The sequence below is a fragment of the Diceros bicornis genome, chromosome 14 (assembly GCF_020826845.1).
Source record: "Diceros bicornis minor isolate mBicDic1 chromosome 14, mDicBic1.mat.cur, whole genome shotgun sequence".
Lineage (NCBI taxonomy): Eukaryota > Metazoa > Chordata > Mammalia > Perissodactyla > Rhinocerotidae > Diceros > Diceros bicornis.
The window spans coordinates 39,159,583-39,179,788 of NC_080753.1; the positions used below are offsets into that span (position 1 = coordinate 39,159,583).

General features: G+C 35.4%; 1 protein-coding gene across 1 annotated transcript; it reads right to left on the reverse strand.

Moving 5' to 3' along the window:
• Positions 1-18,784: 18,784 nt before the first annotated feature.
• On the reverse strand, positions 18,785-19,766 carry LOC131413489 (olfactory receptor 2W3-like). Its single transcript, XM_058554017.1, is given in 2 exon segments — positions 18,785-19,668; positions 19,671-19,766. Coding segments are annotated over 2 exon segments (918 nt in total). The 5' UTR covers positions 19,705-19,766.
• Between the last annotated feature and the right edge of the window lie 440 nt (positions 19,767-20,206).

Below are 20,206 nucleotides of genomic sequence, written 5' to 3' on the forward strand. Positions count from 1 at the left end.
GGCTTCATAGAATGAGTTAGGAAACTTCCCCCCATTCTCAATTTTTTGGAAGAGTTTGAGAAGGATAGGTATTAAGTCTTCTTTGAATGTTTGGTAGAATTCACCAGGGAAGCCATCTGGTCCTGGACTTTTATTTTGGGGGAGGTTTTTGATTACTGTTTCGATTTCCTTACTGGTGATTGGTCTGTTCAACTTCTCTAGTTCTTCTTGATCCAGTTTTGGAAGGTTGTATGATTCTAAGAATTTATCCATTTCTTCCAGATTGTCAAATTTGTTGGCGTATAGCTTTTCTTTTTTTTTTTTTTTAATTTTTTGTTTATTGCAGTAACATTGGTTTACAACATTGTATAAATTTCATGTGTACATCATTATACTTCTATTTCTGCATAGATTACATCATGTTCACCACCCAAATACTAATTACAATGCATCACCACACACATGTGCCGAATTATCCCTTTCACCCTCCTCCCTCCCCCCTTCCCCTCTGGTACCACCAATCCAATCTCTGTCTCTATGTGTTTGTTTATTTTTGTTATTATCTACTACTTAATGAGGGAGATCTAGTTTCATATCATTGTGGTTAGAAAAGATGCTTGGTATTATTTCAGTCTTCTTAAATTTATGGAGACTTGTTTTGTGGCCTAATATGTGATCAGTCCTGGAGAATGTTCCATGTATATTTGAAAAGAACGTGTATTCTTCGGGTTTTGGATGGAATGCTCTGCATATATCTACTAGGTGCATCTGTTCAAGTGTGTCATTTAAGGTCAATGTTTCCTGATTGATCTTCTGTTTGGATGATCTATCCATTGGTGTAAGTGGAGTGTTAAAGTCCCCTACTATTATTGTGTTACTGTCTATTTCTCTTTTTATGTCTGTTAATTGCTTTATATATTTAGGTGTTCCTACATTGGGTGTGTAGATATTTACAAGTGTTATATCCTCTTGCTGGATTGTTCCCTTGATCATTATGTAATGCCCTTCTTTGTCTCTTTTTACAGTTTTTGTTTTAAAGTCTATTTTGTCTGAAATGAGTACTGCTACCCCAGTTTTCTTTCCATTGCCATTTGCGTGGAGTATCTTTTTCCATCCCTTCACTTTCAGTTTGTGAGTGTCTTTAGGTCTGAAGTGTGTCTCTTGTATGCACCATATATATGAGTCTTGTTTTTTTTTATCCAATCACCAACTCTATGCCTTTTAGTTGGAGCATTTAGTCCATTGATGTTTAAAGTAGCTATTGATAAGTATGTACTTACTGCCATTTTTTAACATTTTTTTTACTCAGTGTTTTAGTAGTCTTCTATATAGAATTGAGGGTCTCTTTAGTTTGACTTCTGTATGAAAGCTCTACTCTTTAACTCCCTTCCTCTCTCATTTTATGTTTTTGATATCATATCTAACCTCTTTTTTGTTCATTTGTATCCATTACCCTCTTATCATGGAAATAGACAATTTTTCCTATTTGTGGTCTTGCCTTTTCCCCTTAAATCAGTCCCTTTAACATTTCTTGTAGCACTGGTTTCTTGGTGACAAACTCCTTTAATTTTTGCTTGTCTGGGAAACTTTTTATCTCTCCTTCCATTTTGAATGATAACCTTGCTGGGTAGAGTATTCTTGGTTGTAAGTTTTTTCCTTTTAGCACTTTAAATATATTGTGCCACTCTGTTCTAGCCTGTAAGGTTTCTGCTGAGAAGTCAGCTGATAGCCTTATGGGTTTCCTTTGTATGTAACTTGCCTTTCTCTTGCAGCTTTTAGAATTCTCTCTTTATCTTTAATTCTGGACATTTTGATTATGATGTGTCTTGGTGTGGGCCTCTTTGAGTTTATCTTGTTTGGTGCTCTCTGTTCTTCCTGTACCTGGATGTCTGTTTCCTTCCTTAAGTTAGGGAAGTTTTCATCTATTATTTCATCAAATAGATTCTCTGCCCCTTTGTCTTGCTCTTCTCCTTCCGGGACACCTATAACATGAATGTTAGTGCATTTGATGTTGTCCCAGAGGACCTTAGACTGTCCTCACTCTTTTTAATTCTTTTTTCTTTTACCTGTTCAGCTTCAGTAGTTTCTTCCAGGCTCTCATCCAGCTCGCAGATCCATTCTTCTGTATCCTCTGCTCTGCTTTTGAGTCCCTCTAGTGAATTTTTCATTTCCAGTATTGTTTTTTTCATTTCTGATTGGTTCTTTTTTATATCTTCCATTTCTTTGTTGACATTCTCACTGAGTTCTTCTATTCTCCCCAAATCAGTGAAGATCCTTAACACTCTTTTTTTTGAACTCCCTGTTGGGTAGGTTGCTCATTTCTGTTTCACTTAGTTCCTTTTCTGGGGTTTTGTCCTGTTCTCTTACTTGGAATGTATTCCTTTGCCTCCTCATTTTGCCTCGTTCCCTGTGCTTGTGTCTATGTATTAGGTAGGTCAGCTACATCTCCTGCACTTGGATAGGTGAGCTTATGTAAGTGATGCTTTAGGAGGCCTGCAGTGTGCTTCCCTCAGTTCTCAATGTTCCAAGAGTGACCCCTATGTGGCTACGTGTGTCCTTCTGTTGTGGCTTGTTTGCTCTCCCTATAGGCACCCAGGGAGGCTCAGTTGTGCTGCTGGCCAGCTGTTGTAATGCTCAGCTGCTTGTAGTTGTTGTCGGCCCTTCAGTATCCTTACCGAGTGTGGGAAGCCCCAGCACAGTTGGCTGCAAGTTTTAATACCACATTTGTGTTGCAGTATTTCTTTTAAGTGAGTAGGACCCCAGCGTGGCAGGTTGTTAGGCTCAGGGGCTTACAATTGCTATAAGCCTCCAGCCGTTAGGTCTCTTGTCTGCTCTCTGAGGATTGCAGCTGGGTGGGGCTGGCCTCAGGCACAGGAGCACCCAATTGTGTCAGGCTTTGGAAGGTGGGACAAACTGCCTATGTGGGTCTTTGAGAAGCACAAGTCTTCTGCAGCTGACAAGCCCCGCCACCCACAGGTCCACACACATAGTCCTGCCCCTTGTTAGTGCCCCAACCTCCTGATGTGGACCTAGTCTCTCCACGGCAGGAGCCCCACATACTCTACCACCACCCCACACTCTCCACCCACTCCTTGTGCACGCCCTGCCCTACTGAAGTGACCTCAGTTGCCAGGCTGCAGAGAATCCAGTCACCAATCTATGTAGGCCCACAAGTTGCTTGAGGGCTTATTGTTGGGTAAGGCCAGTCCCTATGGTGGGCTGCCTGCCCTGGCTGAGCTGGATTAAATTGGTCCTCTAGTGGGTGGGGCAGACCCTGGACTAGCAGGCCCCAGGGAGAACTCCAATGGTGTCTGTGTCAACATGACCACACCAGGCCACAACAATGGTCGCTGCCAATGTCCCAGTCCCTGGAGAGGTCTCACCTCTCACTGCAATGCACTCAGAGCCTATCAGGTGAGTCTCTTTTCATGAAAGCACTGTGCACCTTTCTTTCTGGTGATTTTATGTTGTTTTCTGAAACGGGTGAGTTTGCATGTGGGTCCTTTAAGAGCCAGTTTAATTTCTTTGTGCTGCAGCTTTTCTGGGGGTACTCCCCGATGTTTTAGTAGCAGGCAAAGTCAGATATTATGCCACTCATCTCAGTTGTACTGGGTCCACAAAATGCCTACAGCAGGAGTGTTCCCTGGCTCAGGGCCCCGCTCCTCCAGAGAGGCTGGTACCTTTGGGCTGCTCCTGGGCAGCTATGAGGTGCTCTAGCTTGTGAAGGCGGTGTTTTTTCTCTCCAGAAGGGAGTTTCTGCCTCTTTCACCTCAATTAAGATTGTCGTTTGTTGCAGGAGTTCCTCTTATCCAGTTTTCAGTTCTCTCTCAGGTGTAATTTTTCCACGAGTAGTTGTAAATTGGCTGTGTTCTCGGGAGGAAGTGAGTTCAGAGTCTGCCTATGCTGCCATCTTGACTTCTTGATCTGTATTCTTCAGTTCTGATTGGTTCTTTTTAATATGTTCCAATTATATGTTGAAGTTATCACTGTATTCATCTATTCTTCTCCCAAGATCAGTGAGCATCCTTATAACTATTAGTTTGTACTCTTTATTAGGTAGATTGTTTATCTCTTTTTGTTCAGTTCCATTTCTGAGGGTTTGTCTTTCCCTTATTTGGAACATATTTTGTCTCCTCATTTTGCCTTTTTCTCTGTGCTTCTATCTATGTTTTGGTAGGTCAGCTATGTCTCCTGAACTTGGAGAAGTGGCTTTAGGTAAGAAATGCCTTATGAGGCCCAGCAATGTGCTTCTTTATTGTCACCAGTCCCAAATGTTCCAGGAGTGTCCCCTGTGTGGGCTATGTGTGTCCTTCTGTTGTGGCAGTGTTTCTCTTATTGCAGATGCACAGGGAGGCTGTGTCCACCTGGCCATCTGGTTGTAAGGCTCAGCTGTGAGTGGCTGCTACAGTGCCTTCAGTTATTTTATTGGACAGGGGAAGCCCCAGCACAGTTTTCTGCAAGGTCTAATAGCACATTCCTGCTGCTCTTTTTCTGTTAAGTGGATAGGCCCTCAGCGTGGCTGGTTGCTAGGCTGAGAGGCTCACAATTGCTGGAGGCCTCTAGCTTGCAAGATCATTGTCACTTCTCTCAGTGGTGCAGATGGATGGGGCCAGCCCCAAGTGAGGTGGCACTTGTTTCAGACGTTGGAAGTTGGGGCAGATCCCCTAAATGGCTTAATATTGCTCACAGCCATGAAGCACTGAAGCTAGAATTATGTTTTCTTCCTCTCCAGAAAGTTATTTCTGCCTCTCCCACCTCAGTCAGTACTATCCCTTGTTGTGGGAGTTCTTTTTATCCAATTTCCAGTTCTCTCTCAGGGGTAATTGTTCTAAGGGTAGTTGTAAATTTGTTGTTTACATGGGAGGAGGTGAGTTCAGAGTCTTCCTATGACACTATTTTCCAGCAATCCCCAGCAGAATTATTCAATTTTTTTTAATCAAAGTCATAGTTGTCTGTGTATAGATGTTTTGTCTCCTTGATTAAATTTATTTCTAAGTATGTTATTGGTTTTGATGCTAGTGTAAATGGGACTGTTTTCTTAATTTCTCTTTCTGATTTTTTTTTTTTTTGGTGTATAGATGCAACTGATTTTTGTATACCCATGTCATATCCTGCAACATTACTGAAGTCATTTATAAGTTCTAATAATTTTTTGGTGGAGTCTTTAGGATTTTCTATATATCATGTCATGTCATCTGCAAATAATGACAATTTTACTTGTTCCTCTCTGATGTGGATGCCTTTTTTTTTTTTTCTTGCCTAATTGCTCTGGCTAGGACTTCTAGTACTCTGTCGAAAGAAATGATGAGAGTGGGCAAGGAATCATAGTCTTTATGAAAACCACAAAATCCCCACTTGCTCTCTATTTTGAGGTCCTGTAACATATCCTACATTATTACTATTATTTTTAATCAATGACCATGACATTGATTCTTGACTGCCTATATTCCACACTAGAATGTGAACTCCTCCAGGACATGATCTACTTCTTCTTCATCTTTCTATCCCCAGTGCTTCATTCCATGTCCTATGTATTCTAGGTTCTCAAAATCTTTATGATTAATCAATATTAAAATAATGAGCTGGGATTCTGGAAATCTGAATATAGTTTCCAGGTAAACTCTAATTGTGGGGGATTGAGAGAAAACTACACAAATTATCTTACTCTCTCTGCATATGTTGAAGGTATGTGTACATCCTCCACAAGTGGATATTGTTTTAAGAGGTGAGATTATGAATGTACATGTGAGGGATCTTCTTTATAGGTAAAAATGATGATTTCTTTTTATGCTTAAACTTCTTTGGCAGTGCACCATTTTCTTCAGAATAAAGTTAAACTCTTAGGCATTGTAGTCAAGGTCCTTCTTGTTGTGGTATTTCTCTGTTTTTCTAGTTTCACAGATCAGCTCTTTCCTGTGCTGCTCCTTCCACTTTGAACATCCTTATATAGCAGATGTCTTTTCAACCAGCATAGTTTAGTGAGTATTTCATACTCTATGAAGTGTGTCTTCTTCTTCCAGGTAGGGTTGTTAACGTCCTGTTTTATGCTCCCAGAAGAAGCCAAATCATTTTTATTACTAAACAAGAAAGAATTAAAATAAGTCATATAAGCACCCATCTTAACATATAATTAAAAGGAACCCAAAGAAATAAAAGAAAAAATAAAGAACAACAATATATAAATAAAGAATTTATTAATAAATTAATAAAGAAAAATACCAGAATATATTAGTTAAAAATAAATTGGGATTGATTCTGTTCAGGAAATGGATCTAGTATGTCTTTTAAAGCCAAGATACTAATAAGACTATGAGTGCCCTCTACAGTTACATTTACTTGTTATATAAATAAGACTTTTAAATCTGTTTCTTTCACTTAGAATTTTACCTCTTTAAATCTAGAACATCTATCTAAATTATTTTATAATTTCACTTTCTTTGTCAATATTATATACCATTGACCTGTCATTTTTATATATTCCTCTGGTCTGTTAGAACTATGGAAAACTTATATCTGCTTTATTAATGCTTCATTATAGTTAGTAGGTACACATAGAGGGCTCCTCTCAAGAAATAAGAAATCAAATCTGAGCAATTATTGCTCTTCTTTAGGACAAATTGTTTAGTTTACTACCTTGGAACTGTTAAAGCTCAAGTTTATTTAGTCACTTGATGTGACTCCTTGGATATATATGTTGTTGGGCCTCTTTTCTTCTTGTTTTCCTATTTGACATTATCAATCAGTACTTACTGTTTTGGCATAGTAACTACTTATTGTGAGGTTAGTTGATTAATTGATTCCCTGCTTACTTAAATAGAAAAAATGTACATTCATTATAAACAAGCACATACTTAATAGTCCCATATATAGGAACATTCCCTTGTTTACAAAATCAATTTAAAAAGTAAACACATTATTCTTGCTAGAAAACAAACATAAATGTTAGGAACATAAAAATGTTGTTATTACTGTCTGCATTAATTGACCTTCTTGGCCAATGAAGTTAGAGAAGAATAAAAAATAAGAGCTATAAATATTAGAAAACAAATAATTTGTAACAAATTAGTAATTAATGTTGTACCAAATATGATTATGTACTTTAAAAATAAAAGCCATAAATGTTTTTTCCAAAACAATATTTTAACAACCTTTTGAATTACCAAATTATTACCCAAAAATCAACAATTTTAGCACATACACTGGATAATCTGTTGGAAAGTATAATATGTTAGAAGATCTTGGTTATAACAGTAACAAACAAAATAGCACCTGACATATGTAGGAAACTTGAATAGCACCTGACATATGTAGGAATTATACAAAAGAGCCTTCTGTTGTCTAATAAATTTATAATTTTATTCAATATAAATGTCACCATTCTTTTATCAGTGATAGAGAATATTTTTAACGCACGTAAGAGAACAGAGCTTTTTCCTTTTGGGTCTTCAACTCCCCAAAAGACAGGAAATTCCATTATTCTTGTAATTCCTGATGGCATTAAACGGGAACAAGTGTTCAGGGTAGAAATTGGAACTCAGAAGGGCATCAAAAGAAAGCACCCACTCTGTCATACTAGAAAAATAAATGTCATTGGAAACCTCGGCAACTTAATAAGTCTAAAATGAAGACATTTTAAAAGAAAAAAAAAAAAAAAGAAAATATGGGTGAAATTCTGAGAAAATATAAATGACCAGGTTGGCTCCAAAAGAATTTTTAAACTCTGAATAAGTCAATAAGAGAAATTCATCTGTGCAAGTTAGGCGAATAAGCAAAATTAGTGCATTAATAAATGTAACATCTCTTAATGGATTGAAGGAGGAAAGCGTTATGAAAATAATAATATCTAACTCTGTCATAGTAATTGCTATGTGCCAGGCACTGTTCTAACAGCTTTAAATATGTTAACTCATTGAATTTCAATAAATGTTACAAAGGTAAAAAAAAAAAAAGAAAGTAACTTCACTTTGTACTTAATATTTCTGTATGTTTGATGCGAAAAGTGACTATGAGAGAAAGAATAGTATATGATATCCATAATGAAAGATTGGCTTGGTGATACATACAAATACACATACATACTTGTATATGTATACACAATGTTTTGTAAGTATATAAAAACTTATGTTTAAGTTTTTAATCCATTTTGAGTTATAGGGGTCTAATTTCTTTCTTCTGTATGTGATTATCCAGTTTTCCTGACACCATTTATTGAAGAAAGTATTTCCATTGAATATTCTTGGTTCACTTGTCAAATATTAGTTCACTGTATATATTTCTGCCCTCTTGATTCTGTTTCATTGGTCTATGTACCTGTTTTTTTGCCAGAACTATACTGTTTTATTACTAAAGCTTTATAGTATAGTTTGAAATCAGGAAGTGTGATGTTCTTTGTTCTTCTTTCTCAGGACTCTTTTGGCAATCAGTGTCTTTTGTGGTTCCTTACAAATATTTGGATTGTTTGCTCTATTTCTGTGAAAAGTGCCATTGGAATTTGATAGGGATTACATTGAATCTATAGATGGCTTTGGGTAATGTGGACATTGTAACAATATTAATTTTCCAATCCATGAACACATGATATTGTTCTTTTGTGTCTTTTTCCATTTCTTTCATCAAAGTCTTGTAGTTTTCAGTTATAGATCTTTCACTTCCTTAGTTAAATTCATTCATAAGTATTTTATTGTTTTTGATGGTATTGTAAATAAGATTATTTACTTATTTTTTTTCAGATATCTCATTGTTAGTGTACAGAAAGAAACTGATTTCTGTATGTTGGTTTTATATTCTGTAACTTTACTGAATTTATTAATTCAGTTTTAATTTTATAAAGCACTTCAGAATTCAGCCTGAGAGTGATAGTTTTGTACATATTCAAGTCATTAAATAAAAATTAATTTCTCAAGTTGAAGAAGTGAATATCATATAGAAAGAATTTGTTTTTTATGAGACAAACAATGAGAAGAGAAACAAACTGGGTCATGTAGATAAAGTATGATAATGAACAAAAGAAGGGCCGGCCCAGTGGGCACAGTGCTTAAGTTTGGCACAGTCCACTTCAAAGGTCTGGGGTTTGCAGGTTTGGATCTTGGGCTTGGACCTACACCACTCATCAAGCTATGCTGTGGCAGTGACCCCCATATAAAAAATAGAGGAAGATTGGCACAAATGTTAGTTCAAGGCCAATCTTCCTCAAGCAAAAAGAGGATTGGCAACAGGTGTTAGCTCAGAGCCAATCTTCCTCTCTAAAAAAAAGAAAAAAAAAAAGAAAAGAAAATGAACAAAGGAAACCTAAATCAAAGTGGAATTGGGAAGCTGGGAAGTGAGGACTCTCACGTATGTACCACTCCCAGCAGTTTATAGATCCCACCAGTAAGAAAGAAGATTTCCTTCTGACCCAGCAACAACAAGCTGTCCACTGCTTCTTGAAGCTGATCAAAAACCTCTGCAGCCCTCGCCAATTCCCTCTTAAAACCTAATAAAAGCAAACCTTTCCTTTGTCACCTCAGACTTACCTATGGTTCGCCATAGTTTGCTTGTCCTGAATTGCACTTCCTCTGCTATTTCCGAATAAACTCATTTTGACTAGCTAAAGACCTTGTTAATTCATTTTTAAGGTTGACAAAGGAAAAATATTTAAACAAAAGTAAGAAAAAACCTAGAAGCATCCTGTGTAAGGTATAATTTGGGAGAAAAATCCTAACTTATGAGGATTTACGTACCCATGAAACTTTGTTAAAAGTTAACAAAAATTTTTAACTTTGTTACAAGTTAACTTTTAACTTTGTTAAAAGTTAAAAATTTCACACACAAATAATGATTTATCTTAATATAATATTTATGAGTAGGAATTATTGCAGTTGCTTATTAGAAAATAGAAAGTATTTGATTTGTCAGAATAAATAGATATATATTACTACATGGAGATAGTGATAAAGGGGTAGATACATAAATAGATGTAGGCAAATAGTCATGAAATTTACCTCAGAAAAAAGATGAGGGAGAAATATTTATCAATGTTCTGAAGTTACAACTTAAATTGGAAAACTATCTGAAGGATACAAGCAGTCCTCTTGTCTTACCTGATCAAAAATACCAACTAGTCCAAAACCCAAACCAAATGCAGGAGAAGTAGAAGAAAGGACATAATAAATATAAGAGTAGAAATAAAGAAATAAAAAAACACAATCAACACAGAAAATCAGGAAGACCAAAAGCTGGTTCTTTGAAAATAATAATCAAATTGATAAAAACCTAGCAAGACTATTACATTCCTAGGAAGACGAATTAAGCAAAAAAGGAGAGAAAGGACACATTACTAATATTTAGAATGAAGCAGAATCTTCTAAGAAAACAAAGTTCAGAATCAAATCTGCCTGAAGAAAGACGCAAAATTCCTTGACAAAATGTTAGCAAAAAAAAAATCATCAATATATAAAAGCACAATGCATCATGACATAGTGATTTTTGTCCCAAGAATGTAAGGTTGTTTAACATTCAAAACTCAATTAATGTAACTCACCACATTGGTGGAATAAAAGGTAAATATGTAATCATCTCAATAGATGGAGGAAAAACATTTGGTAGAATTAAAAAACATTCGTGATAAAAGATCTCAGGAAATTAGAAATAGAAGGAAACTTCCTCAATCTGTTAAAGGGCGTCTATGAAAATCCTAGAACTAAAATCATACTTAATGGTGAAATGGTAAATGACTTCCCCCTAAGATTGAGAATAAAGCAAATAAATCTACTCTCACCACTTCTAGTCAACATTATACTGGATATTAATCAGTGCAATAAAGTGGAAAAAGAAAAAAAAAGCACAAAATTTGAAAGCAAGAAGAAAAACTCATTATTTGGAGACAAAGTGATTTTACGTAGAAAAACCTAAGACATTCACAAAATGTTAGAACTTAAAGTGAATTTATCAAAGTTGTAGGATACAAGGTCAAGATATGAAAATAGATTTTCTTTCTATACACTAGCAACAAACAAGTGGGTGATGAAGTTATATCCAAATTACAGTAGCCTCAAAAACAAAAGAATTAGAATAAATTTATCACAATATATTCAAGACCTCTATCCTGAAAATACAAAACATTGCAAAGAGAAATTAAGACCTAAATAAAAGGAGAGATATACCGTGCCCATGAGTTAGAAGACTCACTATTGTTATAATGGGAATCCTCCCAAATTGATCTATAGATCCAATGTAGTTCAAATCAACATCTCAGCTAGCTTTTTGTAGAAATTGGCAAACAGATTGTAAAATTTATATGAAAATGCAAAGAATAAAAATATAGGTGGATGACTTGAATTAGCTACTTCAAGACATATTTTAAAGCTACCATTGTCACAACAGTATGGAATTGTCACAACGATGGACAAATAGATCAAAGAATCAAAATAAAGAGTTCAGAAATATTTTCACAACCGATTGACAATTCAGTTCTCAACTGAATTTGATAAAAACTTGAAGAAAATTCAATGAGGAAAAGAACTTTTTAACAGATGGCACTAGAACATCTGAATACAACATATTTAAAAATGAACCATGACGCATACCTCATACCAGACCCCAAAATTAATTAGAGATGGATCAAAATCTTAAACAGAAAAGATAAAGCTATGAAGCATACAGAAAAAAAAAATATAGAAGAATATCCCTACTTTATCCTAGGGAAATATTTCTTAGGACATTAGAGGCACTAGCCATAAAAAAAATTACAAATTGGACTTTATCAAAATTAAAAATTTCTGCTCCTCAAAAGACAACACTTAGAAAAGTAATGGATCAACCACAGATTGGAAGAAAATATTTGTAATATATATATATGAAAAAAGATTTGTATCCAGAATATATAAAGAATGTGTAAAAATCATTTTAAAAAAAGCAAACAATTTAGTGAAGAGTAGGCACAAAGCTTAAACCAGACGTTTCACAAAATAAAATGTATGCATGGCAAAAAACACATGAAAATGTGCCCAGCATTTTAATTTTCAGGGAAATGCAAATTGAAACTGCAAGTTCCCACTTTAAAATCAGTATAATTGCTAAATTATAAAACAGAAATTCTGATAACACCAAATTTTAGTAAGGCTGCAGAGCCGCTGGTACCCTCATGTGTTGCTTGTGGAATATGGAGAGAGAGAAATATTCTGGAAAAGCGTTTGGGCTATTTTTTTATAAAGTTAAACATATATCCTTTATGATGGAGTATTTATACTCCTGGGTATTTTCCTAAGAGAAATGAAATCAGATGTCCACAAAAAAAGACTTGTACAAGAGTAGTCTCACAGTGGTTTTGTTCATTATAGCACAAAACCAGAAACAATGCGTCTATAACAGAAAAATGGATAAAAATGTGATAATTCACAAAATGTAGTTCCGTTTATCAACAAAAATGAAAAATCTATTGATACATGCAACAACAGGGATGAATCTCAGAAACCTTCTGTTGCGTGAGAGGTCATTTGAATGGATACTATATGATTCTAATTTTGTGAACTTCTAGAATCATCAAAAGACTAATTTAAGATGACAGAAAGCAGAACAGTGATTTCCTTTGGGGATTTTGACTGGGAGGAGACATGAAGAAATTTTTTAGGGTGAAGTATACACTCTATATTTTGCTCTAAGTGATGCTTACACAGGTATATACAATTGGTTTAAAAAATTACAGATTGATATCATCCATAAACATACATGCAAAAATTCAAAACATAGTTTCAGCAAATTGAATCCAACTATATATATAAAAATGATAAGACATCATAACCAAGTGGGGCTCATCCCAGGAACGAAAAGTTAGTTTAACATTTTAATTCATCATATTAACAAACTAAAACAGAAAAAATATGTGATCATCTCCATAAATGCAGAAAAAGCATTCAATAGTATTCAACATCCACTTCTGATAAAAACTCCCAGCAAACTAAAAATAGAAATGAATTTCCTCAACCTGATAAAGGGCATCTATGAAAACACACGTGTATACATATATCAAAACTTATTAAATTATGCACTTTAAGTATGTGCAGTTACTGTATGTCAATTATACCTCAGTAAAGCTGAAAAGAAAGAAAAAAAGGAAAGAAGGAAGGAAGGAAGGAAACAAGAAAGGAAGAAAGGAAAAAAATTCATGCTACTCTGCTGACACTGTCATCTTTCCAAGGTATGTGGTAATGTTTTAAATTTCAATTTCTACTTTCTTTCTTCTTCTTATATTGTTCCTTTTCTAACATCTTAAGATGTACACTTAGGTCATTAACATTGAGGATTTCTTCTCTTCTAATGTAAGTATTCAAGGATATAAACTTTCTTTGAATTACTGCTTTTGCTATGTTTACAAAGTTGTGATGTGTAATGTTTTTATTATCAGTCTTAAATTTTTATTATGATTTCTCCTTTAATCCATGAATATTCTGATTATTTCATGGAATAATAATCTATGAATTTTTTACACTATGCCTTTAAACTTCTAAACAGAAGATTATTTTATGTATATTTTGATATTAATTTCTAACGTGTTTTTGTCAGAGATCATGGACTGAATGACAACTGTCTTTAAAACATACTTGAGGCTTTCTTTGTGTAATGTTCCTTCTGTGTCTGATAAAAATGTGTCTTTTCTATTTTGGGGCGCAGAATCTATAGTTTTTCCTTAGATCAATCTTGTCAATTTTGTTTATAGGATCCTTTATATCCTTGCTTTTTTTTGTGTGTGTGAGAAAGATTAGCTCTGAGCTAACATCCTTTGCCACTCCACCTCTTTCTGCTGAGGAAGATTGGCCCTGGGCTAATATCCGTGCCCATCTTCCTTTACTTTATATCTGGGACGCCTGCCACAGCATGTCTTGATAAGCGGTGTGTGTGTCTATGCCCGGAATCCGGGCCTGTGCACCCCACGCGCCTAAGGGGAGCACGCGAAATTAACCACTATGCAACCAGCTGGCCCTATCCTTGCTTTTTATTATTTTGCATTTTTCACCAACAATCTAAAGTAGTGTTGAAATATTATATTATGGTGGTGGATTTAGTTTTTTCTCCCTTTATTTCTATCTATTTTTGTTTCATATATTTTGAGGCTATTTTATTAGGGGCATTTATATTTGAAATTCATAATGAATTGAACCTTTGAACTTTTATCATTACTTTGTAAATCTCTCCATATCTAGTAATACTTTTTGTCTTAAAGTCTATTTATTAGATATTAACATAACAACACCAGTCTGGAATATTTTTTCATTTTTTACTCTTATCTTTTTCATGTCCCCATGTATTGGTGTGTCTCTTGTAAACAGTATACAGTTTGATGGGGTTTTTTTCCCCATCCAATTAGTCAATCTTTGTTTTTTAAATTAGAAGAAGGGAGTGTTTAGCTCATTTAGAGATACTATAACTATTAAGATATTGAGTCAATCATAACTTCTTATTTCCATTTGTTCTAATTTCCATAGGTTTTTTTTGGTCCTTTCTTGCTTTTAAAAATTGATGTCAATACCTTCTTTTCCCCTAACAAGTAAAGAATTTAACACACTTTCACATCCCTCGGACTCCTCGATCCTAGCTTCAAAAGTTTGATGTTATATAGTTAAAAAAATTCTGTGCTATTATGGAAATATTTTATATATTTCCCTGGTCTTAACTATTTGTTAAAATACAATAAACTTTACCGAGGTATTTGATCTGTTTTACTCTATATATTTCTTGCTGTATGCCCTATATATTATTCTTCTCTTACTCAACTATTTATCTCAAACTTTTTTAACATAGGTATTTGCATGGCTAACTTCTGCAGCTTTATGTATCGAGAAGTTTTATCATGTACTTATCTTTTTTTTTAAATGTTTATTTATTTATTCTTTTCCCTCCAAAGCCCCAGTAGATAGTTGTATGTCATAGCTGCACATCCTTCTAGCTGCTGCATGTGGGACGCGGCCTCAGCATGGCCGGAGAAGCAGTGCGTCGGTGCGCGCCCGGGATCCGAACCTGGGCCGCCAGGAGCGGAGCGCGCGCACTTAACTGCTAAGCCACGGGGCCGGCCCTCATGTACTTATCTTTAACTGGCCATTTGAATGGACAGAAAAAAATCTAGGTTTGAAGTTTTTCCTTAGATTTTTTTGAAAATAATACTCCATTGTCCTTTTGCATTCAGTGTTTCTTTGAAATAATTCTATTGTATCTAAGTGACTTAAACAAACAGATGCAAACCCTGTCTGGAGGAACACAACTGTATGTCAGGCTTCAAAGAATCCCACAGGTAAAGTTTCAAGGGAATGAGCAATTCACAGTCCAAAATCATGTCAACACACAAGGAAATAAGGTTCCATGCGTAAGAGCAAGGGAGAAACAAAGGAGAGCAGATTCAGACAGACTTGGATTTCTGAATTTTTAGACATAGAATATAAAAATACATGACTAATATGGTTTAATAGTCACCAGAGAGTTCTGAAAATATGAGCAAGAAATAAAGGAACAAAAAAACAGAGTCTGCTCCTAAACAAGATGCTGAGCTATGATGAATGCTGACTCTCTTCTCTAAGATAAATACTGAAAAAACTAGAGAAGGTAAATAGAAAAAACTGTAAGAAATTTAGAGGTATTGGTATATATATAGGATGGTGGGTTGGCCTGGGGTAGAAGACTTCCCAGCACAATTATAATGGTTAAAATAGGAAAGAGAGTGTGAGGGTTCTGCTCTAGCTTCTCCCCTGCTGTTGTCTTAAGGGGTGCAGTGTTTGCCCTATAACTTCAGCAAGACATAATTCTGGTGCAAGTGTCCTCAGGAATAAAATCAGAGCAGCACAGAACCCCTATGTTTGTAAGGGGCAGGGAAGAAAGGGCAAGGGTTATGACTAACAACCTCAGGCAGTTATTTCCTCAACTCTCTTACTCCACTATAGGGTTCATACCATCCCCACCTTGAGAGGTTGCTCTAGGTGAGACACAATAGGGTCATGTCTTCCATTATACACAATGTCTCAAAGAGGAGTCAATACTCAGAGGGAAATGAGCATAGGCAAAAAATCACAGGTCACTTAAAGAGAACAGCTGTTTCAATAAAAAAAGAAGTACTAGATTAAAAATTCCAACAAAACATGGAAAAATATAAAATGAGCTAAGGTAAGTCAGTTAAAAGAAATAAGGAAAGGTATTATCAATATTAAACAAGCAAAAGAAAAATTAAAAATGGAACCGAGGTAAAATGATATAAAATATATGTTTTAATAAATACCAAAATAGATAACACGTACAATGACTACATCTGCACGAGGAATTAGTGAACTGGAAGAGAAGAATGAAGAAGTCTCATTCATGAAAGAAGAATAGACCAAGGAAAAGAAAAAAGAACAGTAAATTGGAGAGAGCTGATGAACAGAAGTTAAAATGTTAACACTAGAGAATAGGACTCCAAGAATGAGAGAAAATAAATATAGAGAGGAGGAAATACCTGAAAACGTAATGGAGATAAATTTTTGGAATTTAGACAAAAAGTGAAAATTTCTGTTTAAAGGAGAGAGACAAGGAAAAACCCACATTGAAACACATTGTAGTTAAATTTAAGAGTATCAGAGACAGGGAAAATTATAAAAGTATCTAGAAAGAGCAGATCACTTACAAAGGAGCAAGAAGCTACCTATGGGATTGTCTTATCAACCTGGGATAACTTTACATTAAATTCTCTACTTTAGTTTTCTCAGACCATATAGTGTGTATTTTGGTTACAAATACACGTGTTGGCAGACTTGAAGTTATATGTTTTCAGGACAAAGCCTCCTTCCCACCCACCAGCCGCTCCATTCTCCAGTCAAGAGGGGCAACTTTCTTTTCTGTGTTCTGCCTGACAGGTGTATTTCCCATGTACCCTTACCTCAAGGTTATAGCCTTTTGGAGCCCCAGCTTTGTGTGATGGCTTCTTTTCAGAATTCCCCCACCTTTGTGGGCCATGTAGATATACAAAGATTTATAGAAAGAGACAAATGCCTTATATTTGCACATTATATGATAATTTTCATAAGAAAAATATAGGATAAGAAACTATTTTTTATTCACTCAATCAGGAAATATTTATTGAGTATTTACTATATGCTAGGGCCTAATGGTTCGGGTTGCAGAGGATTTCAGATGAAGATAGAGATAGAAGCCAAAGATATTTCTAATGTTTTCAATCTTTGTAAACATTTCTTCCATTGGAGAAAAAGATGAATCAAGAGAAAGAATATTTTGCTTTATAAAAGATGAGTTTGATCTATAAAAGTTAAATTTGTCCATCACACGGATGATTTTGGCCAAAAAATAGTCGGAAATATAATGCCTGGTGTTTGAAATCAGTTTTTAGTGTGGAATTCAGATTTGTGGGTTATTGGCATAAGAGGAAAAACTGAAGCACTGTGAACTGTCACTATGATGTGAGTGATTGTAGAGAGGAAAGTGAAGCACTCCAATGATAGAAACACCTTCTGAACTGAAAAATAAAGTGTCCTTATCTAGTTCACTCCAGGAAAACTCTCCTCTTTCATTCTTTTAAATGACCTTTACTACTTTTTTGCATTGAATACCAAAGTATACTACTTAATGTGATATCTAGCGCATAAAAGAGGCTTAATATGCTGTTTAAGAAAATAGATGCAAATAAACATCTCCAATAAAAGGAAAACAATATAATAAAATTATATAGTTAACTTTTATCATGCCTTGTGTCAAAGTTATGTCTAGCAATATCTACTTTAAAATTTTAATTGAAAAAATAACTATTTAAAGGGCTTGCCAGGATAAGACATTTGTTCTTAAGATGAATCACACCGAGAAGACACTCTTGAATTTATTTCTAAATGAAAATTCATCACTTGTAACTTTGCACAACGACCATAATGCTGGTGTGTGTATAAATGTGAATGCGTGCATACTTGCACACACACAGCTTCCACTTGTTTTTATTATTGTCACTTTTAACAGCCCCTTAAATAAAATTTGTATTGAAAAACTGAAAGCATTTATACTCATCCTGATACATTCAGACACTTGCGTTAAAATCTTAGCTCTACTATTTATGGTCTGTTTAATGATAACTACATCTTACCATGCCTCAGTTTCTTAATCTGTCGAATGAAAGGATTTGGAATGGATCATTTATTTTGAAACTTAAATCCATGTTAGAACTACATGAGGAGTTTTTTCAACACATATATTTCCAGATTTACTAAACGTCAGAACTTTGGTGGTTGGAACTTGAGAATCTATATTTAAAACAAACAAAAAACTCCTGATAATTTTAATGCAGCTGATCAGAGAAACAATGTTGAGCTCAAATAATTTAAATGATATCACGTATAGGCTAATGATCTATTTTCTCCAGGTAATGAAATTTAAAGATATCAGAGGATGAATGTATTTTAAGTATTTTGGCACTCCACTGGCTCAATTCCATAATAAAAATGACAATTACACAAAATATCAATAAGAAAGATTATCATATTATTTTATTTGGGCATAATTTCTGCCAGTCAATCCACAGTACTGAAGCATTCATTCATGGTTTTGTTGGATTTCAGTTAGATGTGGCCAACTTAGAAAGGAGGAGAAAAGATGATTCAAAGTGTCAGACATAAGATATTACGCAAATTAAAATTTACCTATAATTCAGCTAATTATCAGCATCATATTTGGGGCTTCATAGTACATATTCCCAAACTCCATCCCTGCAGGTTCTTATTGGGTAGGTAACTTTAAATTTTCACTTTAAGAATTATTTATTTCTATTAAATAAGTAAAAGAAGCAACCTTAGGAAAAGTCACTGTTGCCTTACTTTCCTGACACAAGCCTCTTCAGTGCACCCTTTACATCCTTGTTTCTCAGCGTGTAGATTACAGGGTTCAACATGGGGGTCACCAAGTTGTAGAAGAGAGTAAGGAATTTCCCTTGGTCCTGGGACGAATTATTTCCTGGTTGCATATACATATAGATAATATTCCCATAAAACAAGGAGACTACAGTGAGATGGGACCCACATGTGTTGAAAGCCTTCCTTATTCCTGCTGCTGACTTGATCCTCAGCACCGCTAGGGCAATATAGCCGTAAGAGATGAGGATAAGCGACAGGGGCACTAGGACAATTATTACTGATAAGATGAAAATGGTGCTCTCCACAGCCACTGTGTCCACACAGGCAATTTTTATCAGAGCTGGCATCTCACACAGAAAATGTTTCACCCTACATCTCCCACATCGTGGCAGCTTCATAGTCACTGGAGACTTAACCAGGTAGTTGAGAAGCCCAACTCCCCAGGCCACAGACACCAGTTTCCCACAGAGCTGAGAGTGCATAATGACTGAATAGTGGAGGGGCTTGCAGATTGCAGCGAAGCGGTCATAAGCCATGACTGCCAAGAGAACACATTCTGTGCCACCCAGTCCCAGGAACATGAAGAGCTGGATGGCACAACCAGTGTAACTGATGGTCTTGTCTGGGCTGCTTAAGTTGAAAAGCAGCTGGGGGATGGAACTGGTGGTAAAGCAGAGATCTAAGAAGGACAAGTTGGTGAGGAAGAAGTACATGGGCATATGGAGGCAGGGGTCCCAGCGGGAAACCAAGATAATGACAATGTTGCCCACTAAAGTCACAAGGTAGAAGATGAGGACAAACACAAAGAGGATCTGCTCTAGCCTGGGTCTGTCTGAAAACCCAACAAGATGAACTGTTCCTGGCAGCTCTGATTGGTCATGACAGTGGATAATCAGTACACTCCTGCAGGGAAACAGATAGGAACACATCACGTTCTTAATCAAGCAGGCTAAGAAATCAACAAAGAGATGAGGGTAATATCAAGTGACCAGGCAAAATAATTACATAAAATTTTAATATTCTGTGCAGATATAGATAATATATTTTAGAAAGAATATCTGTTTTTATTGGCTTCCTTTATTTCTCTTTGGATACCAAAGCAGTATAGATCATTGTAGAATATCTGGAAAACATAGACCTATATAAAAGATAGGAAAAGATTACCCATACTCCAGACACAACCGCTATTGCAATAGTGACGTATTTCTTTTCAGTCTTTTCTTATGAGTGTACATAATTTAATGCAACCTGAATCACAGTTTGTTCCCAAATTTCATATATTCTGAATTTCCTTTCAGTTAATTTTATATTGTGAGAATTTGCTTTGTTTTTAAAATTCTGCAAAAAATAATCATAAATGTCTGTATAATATTCCTATAGCT